The following is a 27600-nucleotide window of genomic DNA, read 5'->3' on the forward strand; positions in this document are numbered from 1 at the left end:
GCATGAAAGACTTTGTGGGGACTCTCTTTCAACCCAGCACACTTCACAGGGTTGCCCAAAAGGTGCTTTTTCAGGAGGCAACTGGACTTTCTTGTTTTTCTTTGAAGATGTTTCACTTCTCAACCAGGAAGCTTCTTCAGCTCTGACTGGATGGTGGGGAATAGAAGGATTTATATTCCTTGCAGACAGCTGGTCATTTGCATTCTTTTAGAGAGTCGTTGGGGCCATTTGGAGGTTTTCTGTGTCCTCAGGATCACTTGTGTAGTGCAGATATGTATGGAGCCTTCTGGCTGCAGGATGTTTTCTGTCCTGTTCCTGTAGTCTGCAATGTTTTCATACTCCCGGACCACTCGAAGGGTGTTCATCCAAAGCGCATAGCTAAATGGGTTCCACCGGTTAGAGATTGCCAGCGGGTGATTCCCGGGGGAGGGTGTTCTCTGTGAGTGCACCCGCCCTTTGCAACAAACTGCCGATGGAGCTTCGGACTGCCCCCGACCTTCGCTCGTTTCACCGGGACTTAAAAACCTGGTTGTCCGAACTGTCTGGCCTGGACTTGAGGGATTTTAAAGTATTTAATTAAATCATATTAAATTATATTAAATTAATTTTAAAATTTTAATTTTATTGTTATTATGAATTGTGGGCCTGTACTAATTCAATTCCATTTTATTCTCTTTTTGTACTGTTTTAACTGCCCTGTGAACCGCCCTGAGTCCTTCGGGAATAGGGCGGTATATAAATTCAACTAATAAATAAATAAATAATAAATAAATAAATGTCTATGGAGATTCTCAGTCATCCAGGTCATGGTTGTCCCAAAGGAGATTTTCAGGAGGCAACAGGACTTTTATTACTTTTCTTTGAAGATGTTTCGCTTCTCATCCAAGAAGCTTCTTGTGGAGAAAATAGGAGAGTATTAGGCATGTTCACTGTCTTGAGATCAGGTTGTTCCATAGGGCAATAATTGTGAAAGACAAGGAACATGTCTTGGGACCCACTAGATGTCTTTGTTTCAATTGCCATGCCTAGAACATCCCCACAAAGTCATATCTGAATATTTTGAGGTTGCTTTGTTTCAAATTGGCTTTGTTTCAAACTAACATTCATCCTACTATTGACATTGGGTGCAGATAGAAAACTAAATTTATTTCCATCAGACTTTGCTATTCTTCCCCTAAGTATTTATTTTATTCAGCTAAGTAAGATACTCCATTTAAATTTTGCAGATATACAAAGTGCATCATTTTGAGTGTTCTTGAATAGAAGATTTATGTCTTTCAGAGGGTATTTTGTTCCAAATTAGCTTGTTATTTTAATTTCTTCACATTTTGGAGATTTGGAAAGTAGATTTGCCAATAAAACAGCAGGGACAAATTTCATACCAGCTGACATTGGCTGTAGCCAAATGGCAGGAGGAGGTGAGTGGTAAGAGAGTAAGCCTTTTAAGCATGTATTCAGTGAGATTCATTCATTTGAGATTCACTTGTACATAAAGAAATATTGTTTGCCTGGAAGATAAGTTTCCTTTGCTGTTTTCAATGAGGTTTTTGAATTTTTGAGTTCTAATTTAATTCTGCCACTCCTGTGCATGTTATTGTCTATGCCTAGTGTGTGCGACCTTTCTTTATTAGGCACTTTGCAAAATGCAAAAATATAAACTGCACGTGCATTCCAGATAACATTGTTATACTGTTGATCTTTGCAAAACAATGTTCTTTTGTTTATAACTTGAGCTTCAGACCAACTGTAAATGCAAAATTTTAGCAGTTTCTGTAGGCACTAACTATAAAAACTGTGTTTCACTCTTCCTTCCATTGTTACGCATTTCTTTAAATTAAACTTTCTTGGGCTATGTTTGCATTTTAAGGAAGAGAAAGGGAGAAACAAAGAGCTTGCTACTATTGACAATTCTTCTTTATGCCAGAAAACTTAGAAGCCTAAAATAGGAAGAGACCATTGAGAATAACTTCTTGCTCAATACAGGAATCCAAAATAAATAATTCCCAACAGATGGCTGTCTAGCCTCCATTAAGTGTATCCAGCAGAGGAGAGCCTATCACTTCTCTGTATAATTGATTCCGTTGTCAAAGTACTTTTATTATTAGGAAGTTTTTCTGACTTTCAGTTACAATCTGCCTTCTTGTCTCTTGCATCCATTATTTTCTTTCCTACATCTACAATGATTCCAGATTTTGAAATTATTTTTTTTCAGCCACAGTATATCTCTGGCATTGTCAATGGCAATCAAGATCTTCCTTTTTCATAAGAAATATAAGTAAGTTAGTCATCTTCCTTTGCATTTGATTATTTTTCCCTAAGTGGAAAAGTTTGCTTTTTATCTTTTCAATCTGATTTCATTATTTTCAGTCCATTTCTCTTGTTTATCAACATCATTTTGAATTTTATTTCTGACTTTTAAGATGTCATCTATCTCATTCAGTTTTGCATCATCTACAGATTTGATAATCATTCTTACCACTTCTTCATTCAAGTAATTAATAAAAATATTGAAGAGGACAGGGCCTTAGGGCATCTCACTTGAGACCTCACTATTTATCAGGGGGTTTTTTTACAATACAATTTGTAAATCCACTTCATTCACACCCCAATACATATTTATTGAAAGTATAAGGGGGCTTACAGAATTTTCACAATTTCCTCAGAAGCTACCCAAACAAAAAAATGAGATGATTAGTCTGACAAGATTTATTCCTGACCAAATCATGCTGATTTCTGGCAATTACAATTTTTTTAAAAAAATATTCACAAATTAATTGTTTTAGAACTACTGTAGAATATGTTGATACATTACGGCCACAACTGAGCCCAAAATTTCTGTTGTTTTGCCTCATTTTACGACCTTTCACCTCAGTTGTTAAGTGAATCATTGCAGTTGATAAGTTAGTAACTCAGTTGTTAAGTGAACCTTCCTTCCCCATTGACTTAGCTTGTCAGAAGGTCGCAAAAGGGTCACATGACCTTGGAATAAATATGTGTTCATAAATATGAACTAGATGCCAAGCATCTGAATATTGATCACATGATCATGGGGTTGCTGCAAAGGTTGTAACTGTTCAAAACGGTCATAAGTCATTTTCTACAGTGCCATTGTAACTTTGAACATTCACTAAATGAACTGTTGTAAGTCGAGTACAGCTCCACTGTACTGTGGAGCTTCTATTCCTCTCCCTCAGTTGGAAGGTAGGGATAATATTTACTTTCTTCCAGTCATCTGGCATGTATTCCATTCTCCAGAATTTATCAAAGATAGTGCACTAAGTTTTAGCCAGATCATTCATGAGTCCCTTCTGCTTGTAGTATGGTATTTTAGCATATTAACTTCTCCAAAAGTAGAAACTTTTTCAAATTTTACTCAGTTAGAATACTGCTCCTGAAATAGTTTGAGTATGTTTTTTTTTGTTTTGATTAAAGCAGCAACTTGCTGTTCCTGTTGTTTGTTTTTGTGCCCTTTCAACTCTGTGGACATATCTGTAGATATGTAGTTAAATATTCATATTCCCTTTTATACTTTTTAAGATCCTGAAATTTTATTTTACATGATAAAAATTAATAAGTTTCTATTATATAATATGTACTGATTGAAATCACTTAGCATTTCATGGACAGATGAAACCATTTAAAAAATTAGATGTGAAATCATAAGATAATGTATGATCTGTGACTTATCACTTTGTTATTTGCATATGTTTATACACTGGAGATTAATTCCTTGCGTGTCCAATCACATTTGTACAATAACAAATATTCTGTATTCTAAAAAAACTAGAAACAGGTAGCAGAGGGCATTTTGCTACTATTTTTCACCCTTAAAGTTAAACCAAATATTTGATTCCGTTATTATATGTGGTACAACTAGTTGTAACTGAGGTTTCAAATGGTAATGCAAGGTGTTTGATAAGTTCTTAGTTCTACAATGGGTATAGTATATGAGCAAGTGTTTCCTTATGCTTGGCATTATTGAGGCTATCTCCTTGTATGCTTTTGGATTTTTCTTAACTCTTATAAAATTTATCTATGTTCCCTGAAGAGCTTTAAATAATATTATTGAAAACATGGGTGATTTAATGACATCAATTAAGGCAGGGATCCCTAACCCCCAGCCAAAAACTGGACCGCGCAAACAAGCAAAGCCCTATCCACGAGATGCAGGCAGCACATAAAACCACACCCCCTCCAGTCTTCGGAAAAACCTCTCTCCACAGAACTGGTCACTGCTGCCCAAAAGGTTGGGGGATGCTGAATTAAGGTTTCTTTCATGGATATTGTGCCAATATATTTTATTGGAATTAGGAAAATGCTGACCTTTAGCCTTAATCAGTGATATAATGCCACTAGATTTTAAATGCAGCCTGTTTCTATTATAATAAGGAGATAAATTCATTATTATATTAAAGGCAGAGACAAAGTTTATTTGCAGGGTCACTTTTTGTTTACAATAACTGTGTTAGTCAAAATGAGGAAGTGTTGGATGAAAGAATGGTCCAGCAAAATGGGCTTGAACATTCTCCAATTTCAACATTAAAATCTTTTGTTATGTAGGGGGGAAAAACATTTTATTGTTAGGTAGTAAAATTTAAGAGAATAGGAACTACAAGTATTTTAGTTCTTGCTTATCTCTAATTAAACAGTAATATTTTAATACATTTGTTTGCAATAGCGGTCCCATGTATGTGGTCATGTCAAGAACATGATCATAGCACTGATTTGTTTTGTATTGAAGTTCTTCTGTTATTGTTTGTACCAATCCCTCACATATCATCCTGTAATAATAGATTTTTCCTGGGCATGGATATTATTAATTATGAAGCTATATAACACTTGTGTTCCTTAGAATAGGGATCCCCAACCTATGGGCTGTGGCCCACTACTTGGCCGTGGCCTACTGGGCAGGCTGTGGGCAGGCTGGCCAGTATGCACACACACAAGCGTGCACTGATCCTCACTCGTGCCAGCACCTGTGGACCCATTTGCGCATGCACCTGGGGCTAGCGTGGTGGTTAGCAGCTCTGCGCCTGCGCAAATGGGACTGATAGCATGCATGCTGGTTGTATGGCCCGTTTGTGCAGGTGCATGGGGGTTAGCAGCGGCGGCAGCTAGCACATGCGTAAATGGGGACCACTAACACCATGTCGGTTTCACGGCCCATTTGCACAGGTGTAAGGGCTGCCAGCGGCGGCTAACACCTGCATGCCTATGCAAATGGGGCTGCTAGCTATGTATGGGTGCACGCAGCCCCATTTCCGCAAATGTGTGGGGGCTAGCAGCAGCGGCTACCACCTGTGCACATACGCAAATGGGGCCGCTAGCACCGTGCAGGTTGTGCGGCCCATTTGTGCATGCACACAGGGCTAGGAACAGCAGCTAGCGCCTGCACAACTATGCAAATGGGGCCACTAGTGTAGGTGCATGTGGCCTCATTTCTGCATACACGCGCATGCACACGTGCAAATTTCCCAGTGGGCCGCCAGTATGACAAGGTTGGTGATCTCTGCTTTAGAAGACATATTTTTGTCTATGTGTTCACAAAAATATTTGTTGCCTGAATATATTGATGTAATCTAATCAAAGATAATCAGCAACTTACTGTTTTAATTTTTATTGTCTATAATAAGCAAATATCTTAAATTTTCCTTTTGGATGATTAACATTATAATTCTTGTTTACTTAAATTAATTGACAATTATCTTCCAGTAAGTTTATTTAGGATTCTCATAAATATTCTCTATTTACTAAAAACAGCATGCAAATTATTATTACCTCTTTTGTCTCATTAAATTGAAAATCTGTTAAGTGGGGAGAGATAAATCATTGAAACCCTTCCCCAGAAAAATAATAGATTTCTATTTTGAATGGGCATTTTTTATACAGGAAAGGGAAGAAGAGAAATGAGAACCAGCCTTTATTATGATGAAGTTCTTACAGATCTTGCATTGTGGTAGAATGTTCCCAAGCATTAAAAAAACCCATATTTTTGTCAAATGAATTTTAGTTATATGTCAACACTATGATCCTGCTATGACAGCAAACTTTACATCCCCTCCCAAAAATCAGCCCTACACCAGATTATGACTTTGAATACTGATTTGGAGGTTGATAGCTGCAAAATCTCAACATGTTCTTTTCACGTATGCTCATGATATGCATTCATACAATATCCAAACGTGAATAATCTGACCCAAGGAGATTCATATGATTGCAATTATTCTTGCATTCCTCAAGCAGATCTCTATACTATCTTAGACTGTTATCAAAACCCAGAATATCTGACATGTAATTCTACCTCCAGAATATAAAACTGTATTGTAGAATAAAATGGGTGAAAGCATACCTAACGTAACTTAAAAGGAAAACCCATTCACATTAAGATCACATACTCCCAGAATAGAAGTACTGTACACAAAAAAAAGAGTGGAGAGAAAAAAAAATCAACAAACGTAAGAAACATACAATGTGAGCCAGAAACCCAAGGCTATCAAATTTATGTGAACTCTTTTGTATCTACAGTATTTGAAATAAATGCTATAAGGCAAAGTGCAGAAATCGGCTCCTAATATATTAGAGAGGGGCAACAACCCAAAACTGCAGACACAGAAATTGGTGGAAGAACCTAGATATAATTCAAGACAGTATGGTGGTTGTTTTTTCCCCGATTCCATACTGGGTATAAAGAATAAATGGAACATTATGAATTTTGTTGGACTCAGAGACATTCTACTGCAGGAGTCCCAATCCCCAGGCTGTAGACCACTATTGGTCCACAGCCCTCCAAGAACAGGGCCGCACAAGCAACGCATGAAACCACACACACCCCGGAACCAGTCCCTGGTGCCCAAAAGGTTGGAGGTTGCTGTTTTACTGGATTATATTTTAGGTAGAGAGAGCAAAACTAAACTAATGTAGCAGTAGGTTAGGTTAGGTTAGGTTAGGTTAGGTTAGGTTGGGTTGGGTTGGGTTGGGTTGAATTGGATTGGGTTGGGTTGGGTTGGGTTGCTTTGGATTAGACTAGGTTAGGTTAGGTTAGGTTAAGTTAGGTTAGGTTACATTAGGTTAGGTTAGGTTAACATAGTGCATTTTTTATATATCAAAGTTCTTTTCAATATTCTTATATTAACCCAGTGGAAAACATATTATCCAAATTTACTTGCCTAAGCAAATGCATTCCACATGTCTTTTATGCTAGCTGTTTTTACATAAGAATTACTTTTCTTAAACTGGAACCTGCTGTTTTGAATGGAATTACCTCAGCATTGACAAAACCTTCCAAAACAGCATGTCTTCTATAGCAGCATTTCTGGTAGTATAAACATTTGTTCTTTCTTGCATATTTGAACAAGCAAGAAGGAACTACCTCTGTTTTCTGGGATTTTTTTTCTTTTTGTTATATAAAACTTGAAGTGGAATCTTATTATGGCTAAATCAGCACTAAACTTTCATTATTCTCTGCATATATTATTTTTTTCTCATTTTTCCTTTATAAACACACACACCTCAAAATTTCTAAAATAAGCATCTCTTACACTGTTTATCTCGTTTCGTATGAGATCAGCCCAACTCTGTGCAAGATTAATGATTAAATGTCAGTAATGACTAATTATTATGGAATTGGATTCATATGCTCTTTTAAGCTATACAATACAAGGAAATCTGTTATGAAACATTTTTTTAAAAAAAATTATATTAATGACATTTCCTTTTTTCCCATTTCTTTGCTTCAAGTCAATTGATCCAGGTCAACAATTCACATGGGAACACTCTAACCTGGAAGTAAATAAACCAAAGAACAGATATGCAAATGTCATTGCTTATGACCATTCTCGAGTTCTCCTATCAGCAATAGAAGGTAAGACTTTTTTTTAGAAATTACCGTAGAAACAAAAATACAGTGATAAAATAACGTACAAAACAAAAGTCATAAAATAAAATAAAAAGGAGAAAGAAATCTGTGATATAAATTAGGGCATTATGTTCTATCTCATATGTCCTTTCAGTTTGAACCATCACAAATTTGAACCATCCAAATTTGAGACAGCACTTCAACTCAGAAAATCAAGGCAATATGCATTGAAGGGATCTGAGTCACGCAGGTGATGTTATGAAATAGAATTCGCTCTATGCACGAACAGTACATCTCCAGGTCTATTCCTCGTCCAGGTCATGCAATTCCTCCTGAGAGGGATGGATTTGTGTAATCATCTTCAGGGCCGTGTGAGGCATTTGTTCAACACCTGACAGGCAAAGTTGCTTGGAGTCATTCTTAGTTTGAGACAGGTCTTGTGTGATGCCTGGGGAGGGGTCTTGTCCAATTACCTGAAACAGTTTGATCCTGTTGGCCCTGATGAAGTAGAGAGGGTCATCAGTGCTATCAGTGCTACTACCTGCCAGTTAGTTCTTTGTCCTTCTTGGTAGGTGAAAACCCCCAGGATGGTGACTAGCACGTGGGTTCAAGCTGTTGTGATTCAGGGTCAGCCTGTGGGTTCGGCAGTTGGGTCGGATGACTCAGAGGAGGAGGAGGGGGGTGTTGAAGAGCTTGCTGAGGGGGTTGAAGATCCTGCTGATGAGAGCCCTCAGCCAGGCCCCTCCCATCTGGTCACGACGCAGACCCAGCTGTGTGAGCCTGACAGCGTGGATGAAGATGACCCACAGCTGGCCCTGTTCAAGGACGCCCGACGCAGGAGGCAGTCAATCAGGAGTAAACAGAGGAAGGCAATGGGGCACCTCAGAAGGAGGCAGAGAGAAGCCACGCCCTGAACTGTATAAAAGGGGAATGCGTGGGAGGGCTGGTTTGCTGAAGGCAACCGCTTGATTAGTTCCTGTTTCATAGCTCCTGTTTCTTGGTTGGTGTCTTGTTTTGCTCTGTTTTATCTTAATAAATTTGGCAGGCTTAATTCCAGCCTCTTGCCGTTTGCAAAGGGGTTGTCCCTGCCTTTTCTTCAGGGCCGGTAGCAGGCTGGTACAGAACACAAGCAGTGTTTAATACATCACTTCAGAAGGAGACATTTCTGGAACCTTTTAAGAAGGCCCTGATTTGCCCCCTGCTTTTAAAAAAATGCTCACTTGATCTCTTCCCCCCCCTGGTTTGGACAACCTCCGTCCAGTTTGCAGTCTTCCATTTTTAGGAAAGGCAGATTCAGAAGTTCCTAGATGAAACATCTGGACTTTTCAGTCAGGATTCAGGTACGGTATGGGACAGAAATAGCACTTGCTGCACTTGTAGTTGACCTATGGCAAGAGTGGGATGGAGGTAGTGCAACCATCATTGCATCCTTGATCTCTCAGGAGCTTTCGATACCATAGACCAGAGGTCCCCAACCTTTCGGGCACCAGGGACCAGTTACGTGGAGAGAGGTTTTTCCATGGCTCGGAGGGGGCGTGGTTTTGTGTGCTACCTGCATCCTGTGGGTGGTGCTTTCCTTGTTTGTGCAGACCAGTTGCTGGCATGCCGCAGCCCGGTACTGGTCCATGGACCAGGGGTTGGGGACCCCTGCCATAGGCCAGGGTATCTTTTGGGCTGCGTAGCGGGGCTGGGGCTGGGCGGCACAGTTCTTCACTGGTTCAGCTCCTTTCTCCAAGTCCAATCCCAATCAGTGTTAATAGGGAGTGAGAGGCCCAGCCCTTCGCCACTATTTTGTGTTGTGTCACAGGGCTACTTTGTCTACTCCTCTTTAACTTCTACATGAAGCCACTGGGTGAGATCATCTGTCACCATGGCTTGAGGTATCATCAGTCTATATCTCTACCTCCATCTCAGAGGAGCTTCATATTGGAGGTGCTTGATCAATTAAAATCTAATCCCACCTTCACACCCCCTGTATGTCTGGCTCCAGTCTTTCCCATCTGGTTTTAATGGTTTGTAATTTTGAATGATTTTATCTGCTCTGTGCCATGACTGTTGATTTTAATGTCATTTCTTCTATATTGTTTTATGCTGTAAGTTGCAGTCCTTGGGTACTGGCTAGGCGGCAAATAAATTTTCTAAATAAATAAAATAAGACTCCTTTTAACATCTGGGTCAGAGCAAGGTGACTATCCTGATTTATGGGTTCAAAGAAGAGCAGTGTTTCATAGTGGCTTTTTACTGCAAAATAAGGTTTCTTTATAATCAAAGCCCTTTTTTTCAAGAGAAATGCAAGCACTTTAAATTGCAAATTTCTGTCCAAAATAAATCTTGTTTGGAGGAAGGCAATCTATTAAAGAAATGTACCTAATAACAATCATCTGAGTTAATAAGCCTCCTTGTTATTATAATGTATTTTTATCCTTTTTTGTATAACACTTTGAGACACTTTTGATGGATAGATTTAGAAAACACATAAATAAATAGAAATGATGAAATATGATTATATTTCTCTTTTATTATAAAGTTCCTCAAAGATGTTTGTTTTCAATAAGAGCAATTTCTCATACTTTTAAAGAAAACTGGGTACAGAGAAAAATAAGAACGAGTGAGCTGCGGATGAAGAACTGTACAATACACTTGTAAACAATGTGCTTAGCATAGGATGTGAATAATATTTTTTCAGCATTTTTTTTACCAAAAAGATAATCAGATTGGTCCTGAAAGTTAATATGTACAAATTTGCTTACAACTACACCAATATAATCCAAAAAGGTTACAATTTAACTAGTTTAACCTTAGCAAAATGTAGTGGTCCATTGAAAATATCTTTCTCATTAGTTTATGAACATTTGCTGCAGTAAAAGAAATTCAGTGCCATAAAAAGATAGTGAGGTTCACTGACTTCAAATTCAAATTCATTCACCCAGACTTTTTAAAGCCTTCTAAGGAAACTGGTCAAGTTTAATATTCCATTTTTATATATAACATTACCAGGATTTTCTTGCTGTTGAATGAAATAAATGTATTTTTTTTCCAAACGCTTTTAGTGGCTTTAATAAATGAGATTTTTAAAAAGCTGTGGAATGACTGAATATAACTCATTTACATAGTTGCATCTTGTTGGATCCTTTAACAAAATATAGTTAGCAGTATCAGGTTTTTAAGTAGAAATTAAGTCTGATGTTTAATAAAAGCATTTTATTGGCCCATTCCTTGTATTGAACAAATCAATGTTGTTGTTTTTTAAAAAAAAGTTCATTAAGAAGTGTAAAAAGAGTGGAAAGAATAAGAATTAGAAATGTGAAAACATTTTAGGGTGAATTTAGAGGTAGTTCTATTACTGTAATTGGGAATTCAATACTATTCTAATGTTTACCCATTATATACATGTTTTGAATTCCAAATGACATTATTTACATACCTAATTCTAGTTTTTCCATTATTATATGATTCATTATTAATTATTATATTATTCATTACTCATAAGTTTTTCAGTTACCAGTAAATGAAGAAAAATTATTTGTCACATGCCAAACTATTTAGTAGAGATTGAATTTGGGTAATTGTGAAACAAAAACAGGGCTTTTTTTAGTACAGCTATTTATTTCTCACTAAATATCCTAAAAGATGAACTAAATTTCATTGTAAGCTATTTTTTAAAAATAAAATAAGCATACTTTAAGGTAGTGTTTAATTTCTGTTTCTGATTATTCTGATGAATGATAACTATAAAAATTAATATGTGTCGCAGAAATTTGTTTCTAAAGTATAATCTGCCGAGCCAATTAACCAGGTGATGGTGATATCAACATTACATTCTTGTACAGGAAATAGTTCTTTAAATGCCAGTACAGATAATAAATTATGTTTGGGTATAAAGACAGGTTTCACTATAATCAACTGGATAGCATTAATTATTTCCTTTTTGACATGCTCATCTTAAATCATTCTGTACTTCATAGTAATAAAAAGGGCATTTTTATCTTATGTTACCTAAAACAAGCAGAAATAAAACAGAAAGTATTTGCATTTTTTTGCAATTTTCAAGCATGCTATACAGAGCCAAGCAAATTTATTTATTTTTTATTTTATTTTAATTCCATTTATATCCCGCCCTTCTCCGAAGACTCAGGGCGGCTTACAAGCTTAGCAGTAGCCTTCATTCTATGTATATGCCTGCTTATTAGGGCTTTCACACACACCCCAAGCGGCATTATTACAAAGTCAGCTTAATTGCCCCCAACAATCTGGGTCCTCATTTTACCTACCTCGGAAGGATGGAAGGCGGAGTCAACCTTGAGCCTGGTGGGATGCGAACCTGCACTAATTGCAAGCAGCTGGTGTTACTTAAGGAGGCATTAGCCCAAATGCTTTTTGAAGGAAAATGGCTCCATTTGTGGAGTTGACTATCAGAGATTTTGATAACTAACAAAGCTTTTCAAATGTATTTTTAAAATCTCATGGAATGATCTTCAGGTAGTCCTCAACTGGATAGCCACAGTTGGGATCTGTTCTTCCATCACTAAGGGATGTAGTCAGTGGTGGGATTCAGCTGGTTTGCACCGGTTCGGCAGAACCAATAACTAATTTTTTGTTGAGTTTGGTGAACCGGTTACCATAAATCTGTGATGCGCATTGTGCTAGTGATGCCACCATGGTGAGGCATGTCATGCTGGTGATGACACCAATGCGACACACGTCACGTCTGTGATGATGTCAATGTGACGTGCATCATGCCGGTGATGATGTCAATGCAATGTGCATTGCGCCAGTGATAATGAATATGCGAGGTGCGTCACACCAGTGATGACAATGAACAGAACTAGTTGTTTTATTACTTGAACCCCATCACTGGATGTAGTGATTCAGCGAGTCACACTCAGTTTTATAATCTTTTTTTGCCACAATCATTAAGTGAATCCTACTTTGCCCAATAATTTTGCTTGTTTCAGACTTCCTGGGAAGGTCACAAACAGTGACCCCATGATCCCATGATGTTGCACCAATCATAAATAGGTGTAGGTTGCCAGGCACTCAAATCATGGTTACATGACTATAGAGACACTGCAACAATCATAAGTGTGAGGACAGGTAATTAGACACTTTTTTCAGCACCATCCTAACTTCAAACAGTTTCTAATCATAAATGTAGAATACCTGTAATTATACTTCTTTCAGTTATAATGCTCATTTAACTGATATTTTATCAGTGTCACCTTTATTCCATATCAAACTCTCAAGTCCAAATATCATTTTATTTGGATTGTTTTCCCTTGTCAACTTTTGAATGTCCTGTCCTTGATAAGAATATCTGCAATAGCTGTAAAGTCTTGCAATAGAAGATTGTATCCCGGTTTAGGATATTCAAGAACATAACTCAGTTTATTATGCTTTCTAAATTGCTTTTCATTTTTGTGGATTCATAATATCAGGCTTTGATTTATCCAGTTTCCCCTCCATTTGCATCATACAATATAATCCTTTCAATCTGAAAACATGCCCAGTCACATCAATAATTTCCCAAACTCATCTATAATTCTTCTGTTTATACAGTATAAGACTTTCCTCACAAAATCCACCTACTTGGAGGATGCCAGGCTAGAAAAGTTGTTTATATTGTAATATACCGGTATATATATATAGGAATCTCCAAATAATTTATCATCTACTCATTTTTCCACTATGTATTGGTCAGTTACAATTATGGTCCAGTTTGAGGGTTAACAAAGAACTAAAATTAAGTTCCTTCATACTTCAGTTATTTTTGAAATATTCAGGGTTCTAATTAACTAAATATTAGTTAGATAGTATTTAATAATTTAATTTAATTTAATAATTTGATTTCTATACCGCCCTTCTCCCAAAGGACTCAGGGCGGTGAACAGGGCAATATTAATTTTATTTTTAAAGTTGCTATATTTGACTTGCTTTTTGCATGGATCTTGTCCTGGAAATCTTTGTGGTTTGACAACAATTGGTGACTCTGAATCACTCAATCCCACGATCGGTTGTATTAAATTGGGAACAAGATTTCATTTAATATGCCTAACCTAATCATATTTACATGCTAAACAGCTTATCTTACACCATCCCAACTTAGTTTGCTCCAGATGTAGCTGACTACAATTGACTGTAGCTTTGAGAATCTGCCTTGTTTAAGGTTATCCAATGACACCTGATTGAATAGGTGCAGGATATCAAACATTCTTGTTTCAAATTCAGAACCTGCATCATTGGAGGCATCATATATTACATCCCTTCAGATCAATCTGCTGTGGCATCTAAAATAACTTCTAACATTTATCTTCTGCCAGTGAAATTCTTCCCGTGAGCCGTGGTAGAAAGGCACTTTCACTTTCTTTGTAATACCACATATATACACCACACTTGTCCCAAGGATCTACCAAACTTCTGACATATATATTGAAATAATTGCTGAAAGAAATTGTATCCTTCATTGTACCATTGATGGAAGCAAAATTATTATTAGGTTCCGTTTTGAGTTTCCCTGACATATTCTCATTGATCCAGTCATTTTTTTTATTTAAAAAGTTTTACAATACATTTTGACTTTAATCCCCCCCTCCCCCACCCCTATCCCTCTCCCCCACTCCCTCCTCCCCCCCCCGACTTCCCAGAGCTAAATACAGGGCATAAAATCAAAAAACAAACATAAACACCCCTATATTATCAACAATAAACTATAAATTCTATCTCTCTCTAGCTCATATAAGATGAATACAAACAATATTAATATTACAAATAAAGTAGAAAAGAAAAAGAGGAAAACAGAAAAAGATCTTTACTCAAAATAAATTTTCTTAATCCCAGTCCTTATTCATATTAATTTCAAAAAAAAAGGGAAAAGAAAAAAAAACTTTCACCTGCTATTTGCATTCTCCCACCTTTCTCTAATTTCCAAACAAATTCTCAGTTACGCACCAAAAGCGCTTAACTCTTTTAATCTTAATAATCTCCAACCAAACTAAACTATAATCTAAAATAGTTCTTGCGTGTATCACGCCAAATGTCTCACAGTTCCAAATCATCCTTAAGTTCAAATAAAAGTTCAAATAAAAAGAGTATATATAAAAAAAAAATTTTTAAGCAATCTCTAAGACAACTTGTTATTAATTAGGAGCTTACATACCCACTCTTAGTTCAACACATACTTTAAGTCCGTAACCCTAATATACTTTTCTAACAAGCAAATAACATCAATCTTAAATTGTATAAAATATTAAAAAAAAGAAAAAAAAACTTTCTTTCTCCTCTATAATAATTTTACTCCATTGACATTCTAATCTAAAAATTTAATCAGCAATCTTAATGCCCCAAAACTTTTGGAGCACCTCTGTCATGACCCCCAAAACTTCTTTAGACCGCTCTCCTCCTACATCTTCATTGTAAGCACACTTTGAAGATTCCATAACTTTCCGCTGGTCTTGCTCTTGCTCTCGTCTCGCTCTTCTTAGGGCGGCACGCGTCATCTTCTGGCCTCCTGCAGCAACCGATGAGACTGTAGCCTGATCCCCTCCACCACCATTGTCCTCTGTCTGTCTGTCTGCAACATCTTGAAACTTTCCCACACCGTGTCCTTTTGCAACTTCCAAAAATGATAGGGGGGTTGCTTTTAACACATTACTATAAAAATCACGTGCCTGAGCCACAGTAACCAAACGATGTCTTTTACCTTCGTGCGTTGTCACCAACCCAACTGGAATCTCCCATCTGAACTTAATATCACGTTTCTTAAGTTCCTGTACTAGAAATGCGAAATCTTTCCTTCTCCTTAGGATCTTCGGAGGAATCTCTTTTAAAACCAAAACTTCTTGCTCAGCCACTACCAAATTAGTATCATAAGCAGCTTGAATGACTTCATCTCTAATTACTCTCTTTGTAAAATAGACCACCACATCTCTGGGTAACTTTCTCTGTCTTGCAATCCATGAATTTACACGAAAAACTTTGTCCATATTTCCCTCAATTTCAGATGCTGACTGGCCCAGTACCCCTTCCAGAGCCTCAGAAATCAGCTGCTTTAAATCTTCTTTACCATTCTCCTTTAAACCCCTAATTCTAATAGCATTCTGCATCTGATTATACTGAACAAGGCTCAATTCTTCATCCATTTTATCCCTTATATTTTCATTTTCTAATACCTTTGCTTCTAATATAGAGTTCTTTTGACTGAGATCCTCCACTTTTATATCCAGCTGTAGCACACATTCAGCTACGGATACAACCTTAGACAAGATGTCCACCCTCATTGCTCTCAGCTTCTCTTCCATCTTCTTCTCCAGTTTCTCCATTTTCTCCTCCATTTTCTCCTCCAATTTCTCCTCCAGCTTTTTCAACTTTTCATCCATCATATCAGACATCAGTTGTGCGTGCTTTCCAAGAGCGTCTTGTAAATCCTTAAGCGTCAATACCGGAGGAGATGCAGGAGGAAGCAAAGCTTGCAGTGAGGTCTCTTGCACCAGGGAAGACCCCGCATTCCGAAGAGCTTTAGAAGTTTTAGCCGCCATCTTCCCCCACTTTCACTTATTACGCACTTTCACTTTAAAGCTATAAAATCCATTGAGCTAGAGAGTAAAAATAAAGAGTCCACTTCACCTTGACCTCCTGTACCGCTCTGCCTGCATCTTGATAATCAAAAATATTTCCTTTTGGCAGGGGTGGTTGCTAACGCCTGGCTCTGCTCCAAGAATCCCAGAGCAGAGGCGCTGCGCAGCTTGGAGCAACCCAGGCTTCGGGGGGGCTCATCCTTCAGCCACCCAAGCTCTCAGCTCAGGCGGCCCCAGAGAGCTCAACCCCTACCTGGGGCCTCACCCCCTCCTCTTCTCCCGAGGAGGGGGCTTCAAATCCATCTAAACAGCTGATAGACGCTGTTTACGATGGAAAAACACAGCTGCGGAGCGGGCAGCCCGAAAACGGCTGTCTTTCGACGTCGCGTCGCCACCGGAAGCCTCTCATTGATCCAGTCATTTTGAGAGCAGTCAGTTTTTAGACTCTTGAATTAAATGTCTTGAAAAGTAGTTAGATAAATTTCATTTTTTCTTTTGATTGTTTTTGGGTGGTTCTTTGTAAGAGTTTCATGTAAAAGAAAAGTATAAAAGCTCCTTTATATTTTTAAAATACTATATTTTAAATACTAATATTATCTTTAAAGTCTGGGTTATAACACCATGAATATGTTTTCCAAGCAATAAGACTTTATTGCTAACTTCCAAAGATATAGTAAACATTCCACATATGACAATATATGTGCTATCTTGTATTACATTCATTTCACAGCTGCACTTGTTTGGTGTTGCCATAGAAATGACTAGTTTGGTACAAGAGCAATATTTTTCAATGTGTTTAGCCTAGAATGCATATTTAATTTTATCCTTTTAAGGGTAGATTTAGGTCTTTTAAAAAAACTATTTTTCATTAAATATTTTATTAGAATGCATGAAATAGCATTGGCTCTAAAATCCAATTCTGTAGCAGCATCAAAATATCAGTATGAAATACAAATAATGTAATGTTCTCTGCTTAGCTGAAAATTGATTATCATTCTTGTACTTACCAAGTCAAAAAGAAGCGCATGTTTAGTGATGCTTATTTCTATTAAGTCAGTATAGAATTGTAGCCTCTGCACACATCATTATCATTCTCACAAATTATTACAAGAATAAAATGAGTTAACTCCCACACCCATTTTAAAGATTAGATGTCATCACTTTAGCAAAATTCTTTTATTTATTATCTTTTCTTTTTGCCATACTTTATGATTTTTTATATTCAACTTTGCTTTATACATTCCTTGGCCTCTTGTGCAAGCCATTTTGAAATCCCATAACTGTTCATTATTTAAATAGTTTGTTCTCACTATTGTTTTTTTCTAATGAGTTTTATTCCCTTTGTGTATGTGTGCTGACTATTAACTATACTAATCTGCTTACAAATATGGACCTTGTTACAGGCTAATCTCACCATGAAAAACATTTTATGTACATCTAATTTAATTTTCTGCAACTGAAACTAAATGTGAACGCGCACACACACACCCATATACACTCATCATCAGTAGTACATTTTCCTCCCTTTTGTGAATTCATCTATTTTCGGAAGATAATTATTTACAAGTGCTATGAAGCTTAATCCTATTAGTTTTAACTCTTTTAAAAATTCCCTTAAGTGGCACATTTCTTAAGAAAACATCTCTAAAACAAAGGTTTATGGTTTAATTTGTCTTAAACGTGAAGATTGTGCAATACTTAGCCTTTGTCAAGACTTGAAACAATTCCATGATGCAATTTCACTCTGCAAATAAAGTGTGAAGTCTAATTAAAGCTATTTGACAACTTTGTTCACTGAATAAAATAAATGGAATACTGAGGCCTGTGCTATCCCCACCACACAGCTCTCTTTTACTTACATTTGTACAGATAAAACATTCAACCTCTTTTGTGTTTAGTACTATACATGAAGAATGTCTGGATGTAAATCGTAACAACAGCAGGAAAATTCACTAGTATCTGATCGGACCTGCTCCGTCTTTGACCTGGGCCACTTCACCTCTCCTTAGACATCTTAGTGTCCCTTGGCTTCCTGGGGTTCACAATATTGAAGCCAAAGTTAATGCAGGCATCCAATCCGCATAGTCCACTGCAGCCCAGAGCCTCTGAGCACAAGTGACATGCCAGCCTTAGCCTACAGAGTAGCTGGATTACAGGCTCATGCCATGGTGCCCGGCTTGTCTAACCCAGAAGTCCCCAACCTTTTGAGCACCAGGGACCGGTTCCCCGGAGAGAGGTTTTCCTATAGACTGGAGGGGGCGTGGTTTCATGTATTGCCTGCATCCTGCGGATGGGGCTTTGCTTGTTTGCGTGGACCGGTTTCTGGCATGCCGCAGCCTGATGCCGGTCCACAGACCGGGGGTTGGGGACCCCTGGTCTAACCAATGCTATTTTTTGCACAGTTTCTCATATTCCATGAAGTATGTATGTTTATATATGTGTTTCTAAATATATGTGAGTCAAAACTCAAAACCTGAGGATTAAACAAATTTGGAAAATATGATACAGAATAACACAGTTGGAAGGAACCTTGTAGTTCTTCCAGTCCAGCCCGCCTGCTCAAGCATGAGACTATTTATCTCTTCATTTCTGGCATCTATGTGGATAAGTTAATAATTTAGAAAGTGGGTTGCCATTGCATTCTTCCTGAGACATCATCTCTTTACTTGGCCCTCCTCTGATAAAAAAATTGCTCAGACACTATGTTCTAATTAATATTTTACTTTCATTCCACTATGAAGAGCAAGTTGAGATGGATATTAGCAGTAATATTCTCTTTTATCACTAGATGTTTATTTGTTAAACCAGTTCACAGCCAGATTTCAGACATTTCATTTTGGCACATAAATTGTTCATAAGATACAAGAAACTCAGAAGTTATGTACAGCCTCTACTAGATTCTCACAATCCTTAACTCAAGAAAAACTTTTACCCATGAAATGTTTTTCAACTGCATTCTTACAAAAATAACTGCAAATAACCCTGGAAATTAAAATGATTGATATCTCATTACTGTATCCACATCATTGTTATGCTTGTGATGAAATATACCTACCGACTCTTGTACAAATAAATATCATCAGCATAGCTTTCTATGCCCTCAAATTGTGTTTCCAAATGTAATGCAATATTTCCCAGGAAAGAAGCAATCATATTTAATTTCATCCTTTTCTTTCTTTCTTTCTTTGGTAAATTTATACAGTTGCCCATCAAACATATGTGATTCTGGGTGGTGTACAGTTAAAAACACAAAAACAATACAACAAAATAACCAAAAATATAACAATAAAAGTTCAGACTTTCAGTTTAAGTATAATAATCTACATTATAGAAAAACTCTATAATTGATTAAATCACCCATTTCTCAATTGTACTTACTTTTTTAAAAAAAAAAATCATCTTTTTGTTACTGGGCTAAATCATTTATTAAATGTAATATAATTGTTTAGGGCTTTTTTCTTTTTTCACTTTTTATTGTAACTAAAGAAAAGCATAACAAATTCAAAATATAAAAATGAATCACATTTGCATACCAGTAGCAGTGGATTCAAAAAATATTAGGAGCATCTTATAATAAGCATTGGCAGTATGTTCTTCTTTGCTGACTGATGTTAATATATGAGTTGTCATGGCTAGATGCCAGCTGTCTCATCATCTTGCTAATGCAGGGAAGGATTTTTATTATTCCATGTGTACATTGTTTAGTGATTTATATCTATGTATTTTATTTTGAAGTAAAGGATACATCACAGAACAATACCAGACATTTGTAAATGTACCCCTAGGTTATCTAGAAAAAATGTATCTCTTATAAATGCGCAATTCATATCTTCCAATTATAATGAACACTAGATGTATATTTCTCTTGTTCACCTCATTCTTCTTCTGATCTGTTCTTGGAGAAATGTTCTGCCGTTTTTTGATAGATGGAAGGTTTGTGGCATTTTGTCCATCTAGTGTTATTTTCCAAATCATTAAATCATATTTCCACATTCAGGAAATTCCTGAAAAGCTTTTTATCGCTCCAGAAACTTTGTAAATCCCAAAATCTGTTTTGTTGAAAATTATGGCTTTGAAAGGCTTACTGTACACTTTTTAACTAGGTTGCTTGAAGTAAAGTATAGCGATAGTGGAGGTTCATTGTTGTTTATTGTTTAATGCAAATTCTCCAAAATTGATATTTCCAAATAGATATGATAATCAATACCTGCACTTCTACTGTAATTTTGTTGTGATATAATTTGGCTTTAACTATAAATTAATAAAATAAAATTATTTTTAAAAAGTAACAATGCATATACTTCAGAGATATTACTTGAATTAACAATTATTAATATTACACATGTTAATTATTATTTTTTATAATATCCGTGCCAAGGAAAACAAATATGCTATCACATATAAAATTTGATTATTACAAGAAACATGCAAAAGAATTAATATGTTTATATGGATTTTCAAAATATTGTAAATAACATGCAGAAAATGCAATAAGACTTTTTAATTGTTTATTAATTCAATTAAAAACTTTTCACTGCAATATTATTGAAATATGTTATAGATTGAGTCCAATAAATGAATTTATGAATTCCTTTAGAGAACCTATATGGCTGCCTGCTTACTTTCAGAAATTCCAGGCTGCTTACAAACAATAAAAAATCAATGTAAAAACAGTAATCCCCCATCTCCTGTTCAATTGCATTGAATATAGGCCCTAATGTATTTGAAGAGTTCCTATGATCCTTTATCTTCAATTCCTCAGCACAGCAATCTAATACCATGTTTCCCTGAAAATAAAACCTAACCAGAAAATAAGCCCTAGCATTATTTTTACGTGTGGGCCTAATATAAGCCCTACCTCAAAAATAAGCCCTAGTTAAGAGCCCACCCACTCCATCCCACTGTGGTTGTTCACGGCCACAATGGAGCAGGAGGGCGTACGGCACCATAAGGCAGGTGTGTGTGTGTGGGGGGGGAGCTGCCCCATACACCCCACACCCATGCACCTCAGGGCCCCTGAAGCCAGGTCACTCATGCCCCACCACCTGCCTTGCCTTACAGTGGTGGCACCAGCAGTAGCAGCCCTGTCCAGCAGGCGCCTGCACAGCCAGCCACCCACTATCCCACAGTTTGGCTGCTCACAGCCACAACAGGGCAGGATGCCACACAAACCTCCAGTGCCACTGCTACAAGATGAGGCAGACCAGGTGGGTGGCCCGGCTGCAGGGATCCTAAGGTGCGTGAATGCGGGGCACATGGGGAATTCCACCCCTGCCACCTACCTCACCTCACCTCATGGCAAGGAAAACCCCTCAAGGGCTCCAGGCACTGAATGGGCCCATCTCTCTCTCCAGCAGATGCCCAGGCCTGCCACAGGGCAAGGCTGGCATCTGCTGAAATGCAGCAACATTCTGGCTCCACCAGAGACCCAGCAAGAGCAGCACTAGGCACCAGCAGGTGCCGCTTGAGCATAGGAGCAAAGCTGCATGGGAGAGGACCCCCCACCTACAGGGACCACCTCGGGCAGCTCTGCTTGGCCCCCAGAGAGGAAATGGGCAGGAGGGGATTGCAGCCAGGTGTCATGCGGGGCCAGCCAGGGTGCCTTGCCACCCATGCCACAAGGTGAGGTGAGTTAGGTAGCGGGGCGTAGGTGGCCTGGCTATGGGGGTCCTAAGTGCACGGGTGTGGGGCATGTGGGCAGCTCTGCCATCTCCCTTGCATCACCACTTGGCGGAAGCACCAGTGCATTGCATGGCCTCCTGCCCTGTTACAGCCTTGAGCAACCATACGGTGGGACAGAGTGGGCAGGCCACCGTTTGGCGCATCCAGCAGGGGCCAGCCTAGTGGTAGCGTTCCACTCACCTGCCCAGCCCCAGAGAGCGCTGGCCAAGGTGCTGGCAGGCTGTTGCTGGATGTCTTCAGCCCCTGCGTACATGCCGCCTGCTATACGTGGAAAAATAAGACACCCCCAAAAAAATAAGCCCTAATGGGTCTTTTGGACCAAAAAAAAATAAGAGTCAGTCTTAGTTTCAGGAAAACACGGTACCTATTGGTCTAAGTGTTTCAATTAAATCAATAACATTTATCCTGCATAATATGTTCACGGCTGCATTCTAAATAATCTGGCTAGTATAAAACAATGTATTCAGTGTATATTAACTAGGGGCTATTAACCAAAAAACTTTGCTCTATATTTAGAATTTCCTTATCTGTGCTACTATACGTATCAAACACTTGTAGAAATGGCTGATAGCAATTCCCATGACTCCAGCAACACTCTTGTTCTACAGTCTACTACAGATTACTTGGGCTACACCACTGCATACCCAAGGACTATCAGACCCTAATCAGCAATATAGAACCTTCAACATTTCTCCATTATTTATAATTTAAGAGTTTTTGTGCTGACATTTACTTTTCAAAATATTTTGTCTTACGTACACATCCAATGGTAGCTCTTGCAAAATCGAATGACAATCTTTTGCACACCTGTATATGAAACTATATTTTCACCAACTGCAATGGGATTATGTCTTGAATTAAACTTTAGCTGAGAGTTTGCTATCCTTATATATTATAGCAATAGGTAATGTAATTTAGTATCTAAGATATTATTATTATAGCCTACTAAAACTAAAATCTCTAGATGTAAGGTACATACATATATATGCTAGGAAAGAAGGCTAGAATGAGAAATAATCTGAGATATTAATTTATGTAGAGTTCCTTTCATTTATATTTGGTATTTGTGATCTTTTTCTTTCCTTTTTTTTCTTCCTTCTTCCACACACAAAAAGGAAATAATGTATGATCTATAGAAATATTATCATTTCCCCCCTTAGAATTGAAAACTCCAAATTCAGGCTGCAATTTGTTTTTTCTTATATAGTTTATTTTAAAAAAAACTTTATCAATATTCAGTGGCACCAATGATGATACTGCAGGTCAAAGAAAATTTCATAAATAATCCATATAATTCAAGTCAAAATTTAATAGGATCTGAAGAGGTCAGCATTCTACTTCAAAGATATTTTAGTGGAAAATTAGAATTAGGGGTATATATGAAAAATATTTTAATGAATTCATTAGAAGTTTTGTTTTTCCTTTCTGACTTTCAGATTTTCTATTTATTTTGACAGGCTTATTTATTGCACCACCATTGTCTAAAAGTGGCCGCAATATATTTTTTCTTAATACAAAATACTGTAACATCAGAGAGGATCGCTAAAAAAAATTCAATGTTTTTTTTTAATTTTGGGGGGACTTTCTTCACCATTTAAACAATTAAATCCTATCATTAGGTTTGTAAGTGTCTGAGAAAAGTAACATATCTCAAATTTGCAATCTCAAATTAATTAATCTACTCAATACAAGTTACAACAAACTCATTAAAATATGCAATTAATGTAAAGCATCTAACTTTAAAGCTGTCAAATATAAATAGTTCTCCACTTACAACAGTTCATTTAGTGACCATTCAAAGTTACAACGGTAAAAAGTTACATTTGGCCTTTGCATGGCATGCATACTAAATCCCCCAAAATAGTGCAAGAAAAAAGGAGAAAAAAATCAATTTGATTTGGTTTACTATATTAAATAAAATATACACAATATGATTAGAGTCAGTAAATTAATCATTTATTTTTCTGTTACATTAACAGTTATCTTTTTGGTAGCAACTTTCAGAGGTCACTAGAATCACACTTTTATGCAGTCTTGAAACTATAGTATGTACCCTTGTCATACAAGAAAAAGACACTGGTTAGAAAGAGTATCATGTTTAAGCCAAAATAAATTTTCCAATTTTTTTTATAGTTCTTTGAATTATAATGTCTGTAGAGATTCTCAGTTATCCAGTTCCAGTTCCAAAGGTACTTTTTCCAAAAGGACTTTCTTTGTTTTTTCTTGAAGACATTTTGCTTCTTATCCAAGAAGTGTCTTCAGTTCTGATTTCAGAACTACGATTCTTCAGGCACCAAACTATGCTTATAAAGGAATTCATAGATGACATTAGGGAAGGTATGGAAGAGGATTCTGGAGAAGTGATTACCTAGTATAATGATTAAATCAAAAGTAAGAAAGAAACTCAAAATTACCTCAACTTAATTTTGTTGTGCAGAGATAAATTTGGACAAGGTTTCATGATTTTGTTATATACTCTGCACCAATATATTAGCATTCCTGGAATCTCTAGTTATACCTCATTCTAGCATAAAAATAAGGGACGTGGTGGCTCAGTGGGTTAGGATGCTGAGCTTGTCGATCAGAAGGTCAGCAGTTTGGCGGGTCGAATCCCGAGTCCCGCTAACAGAGTGAGCGCCTGTTACTTGTCCCAGCTTCTGCCAACCTAGCTGTTCGAAAGCACGTAAAAATGCAAGTAGAAAAATAGGGACCACTACGGTGGGAAGGTAACAGTGTTCCGTGCGCCTTTGGCGTCTAGTCATGCTGGCCACATGACCACGGAGACGTCTTTGGACAAGCGCTGGCTCTTTGGCTTTGAAACGGAGATGAGCACTGGCCCCTACAGTTGGAAATGACTAGCATGCATGTGTGGGGGAACCTTTACCTTTACCTTTTAGCATAAAAATAAAAATGACTATTCATAGTTGAATTCAATAATCATGTCTTTTTTCTTCCCTTTTTTTAGGCATACCTGGCAGTGATTATATAAATGCTAACTATATAGATGGTTACAGAAAACAGAACGCTTACATCGCAACCCAAGGAGCCCTTCCTGAGACCTTTGGAGATTTCTGGAGAATGATGTGGGAACAAAGGAGTGCAACTGTTGTCATGATGACCAAATTAGAAGAAAGATCCAGGGTAAAGCTTCTTCTTTATGGTAGATGTAATTTAGTAAGCTTTCTTTTATTTAAAAAAGCGTCTCTCACAGATATGACTGGCTGGGAAATTCTGGAAGTTGAAGTGCACAATATTAACAATTGCCAAGGTTGGACAGCCCTGATCTATAAAATCTTCCGATTGTAGTTATGATTAATTCAGCACTTATCAAGTTGACAATACTATAAAATGTTCTAAATATTTTTTTTCATTCAACCTACAAACACTGTTCCCATTTGTTTTAATGCATCACTTTTGTCCTCAAGGCACAAATGGAAACTTTGAGACACAAGAGAACTGATTTTTATTGAGCTGTTGTGTAGGAGAGGAAAACAAAATGAAGCATCTTTGAAGTCATAAGAGCTGTTTTGCCCATGATAAATCAGTTCCTATAGAAAATGCAATAACACAGATTTTTAAATGCAATCTACGTATATTTAAATCTAAAATAAATCTAAATAAAATCTAAATAAATCTAAAGTTTTTTCCCCACAGTCGATTCCAATTTTCAACAAGGAAAACTATAAGTTTTATTGATATTGAAAGTGCTCCTAGCCTTATCACATTGCTGTTTTACCAGTCATAAAGAGACATGCAGGGAAACAGTATGAAAAGTGAATGGAGCTACCTAGTTATTTATATCATAAATAACAACCCAGAGTCACCTTACAGAAGAGGTGGTTGGCATAAGAAAATTAATAAATAAATACATTTATTGGCCATCCAGAGTTGCCCTGTTGTAAGATGGATGGCCAACAAATTTCATACATGCATACATACATAATAATATCATACTCATGGAATGTTTAATGCTTCTATCAAAAAATGTGTTAATAATGTGTTCTACATTTTTATTCTTTGTATCTTACTATATATTTTATGGGAATAATTTGGCAGTCTATATAGACACATAATTGTGAAGTTGTTAAGTACTATATACATACATGTCCAAACTAAATTAATATTGTAACACTCAAATATCTATTAGTAATGTAGATTCCATTGTAGGATGGATTTTTTTTTAGCAATTTCTATTTGGTTTTGGTGCAACAGGCTTTTTTTGCTCGAGCTTAGGAATTTGGTTTTAGCTAGGCAAATATAATTTTGTTTCTTATTCTTATTTCCAGGAATAAATATAACTTTTATACAGGGGAAAAAATCTCTGTATTCAATATAAGAACAAGCATAGCTTATCACATTAGCACAGAGTACTTTTCTCTGAAAGATGTACTCAAACCACTTCTTGATTCTGCATTTTCAATTTTTTATTTTTGTTTTCATCATAATCTGAAGTGCAAAGAGTATGAAAGGCTGTTGTCAACAGGCTACACACAATACTAGCTGACAAAGTGCAGGCATAGCTATTATTCTGGGCGAAGTTGATGGGAGCCTTGGTAACAGTCTAGGTTTCCCTGAAAATTACAAAAGTGTCCTTGAAAAACTCCGAGCTTTTCAGGAATTTCAAACAAATCTAAATAAATGCTACTACTATTTCCTTTTGTAACTGCATTGCTTCCTTTACCAAGGAAAACAGATTGTCTTATCAGGTGATCTTAGCCCAAACAAATCATCTTAGTAAGTTGTTGTTCCTTCGCTTGTACAGTATATAGAAGTTCCTCTATTTGATAAGCCGGGTAAACACTCTTTAAACATTTTGGTGCTCTGAGTTTTACTGTTTGCAACTGATTTATTTTTCACAATGTTCAATAAACATCTTGTTTGTTGGGAATCGTATTTTAACTGAATTACTGACATATACCAATCTAGTTGGCTCCAGCTACATAGAAGAATTAGATAATGAACTTTTTTAACGTGTAAGTTTTTGGATATTACAAAGAGTGAAAATGAACTGTGTGAGCTAAATTAACATTATGCTTATGCAAGTCAACTTCTGCTCACTCCACAGTCCTGCAGAACCTCACATAGTATCATAACCTTTCACAACAGATTTGGGGAATGTCTTAGGAGCCTCTAGTCAGTAACATGATAAGCCTGGACAGCCATTATCTTCCGTAATGGAAGGATTCCATTGGATCGAAGCCTAAATTACTATTAAAATAGGAATGACATTTCAGAAGGTCTGCTTGCTATTCATCCGTTTGGTATTCTATCCAGCTTGGGAAATAGACGCAAAAGAGAAGAGCTTTTTCCTCCATTGGCAGATTTGATAATTACTTGATCTTGAAAGCAAAAGCCGTCTGCTATGGGACTTCATCTTTCTGTGTTCCATTACATTTTTTTGTTTATTTGCTTTCCTGTTGCTCGGTCCTGCAGCTTTGCTTCAGCTTTTCTAACCTGTGCTGCATAGATAAGGGGATCTTTTTTTCCTTATGG

At 37.0% G+C, this 27600-nt stretch overlaps 1 protein-coding gene across 2 annotated transcripts in view; it reads left to right on the forward strand.

The window, feature by feature from the left end:
* Window positions 1-27600, forward strand: part of PTPRD (protein tyrosine phosphatase receptor type D) — a gene marked incomplete at its 5' end in the record, with an annotated part of 318231 nt that overhangs the window by 227593 nt on the left and 63038 nt on the right. For both annotated transcript variants that reach the window (XM_083352519.1, XM_083352520.1), the window contains 2 exons: window positions 7738-7861; window positions 25073-25248. In XM_083352519.1, the coding sequence (XP_083208645.1) occupies window positions 7738-7861; window positions 25073-25248 (300 nt within the window). The remainder of the gene's footprint in view (window positions 1-7737; window positions 7862-25072; window positions 25249-27600) is intronic.

Source organism: Vipera ursinii (genome assembly GCF_947247035.1).
Source record: "Vipera ursinii genome assembly, chromosome: 2".
In the NCBI taxonomy this organism is placed as follows: domain Eukaryota; kingdom Metazoa; phylum Chordata; class Lepidosauria; order Squamata; family Viperidae; genus Vipera; species Vipera ursinii.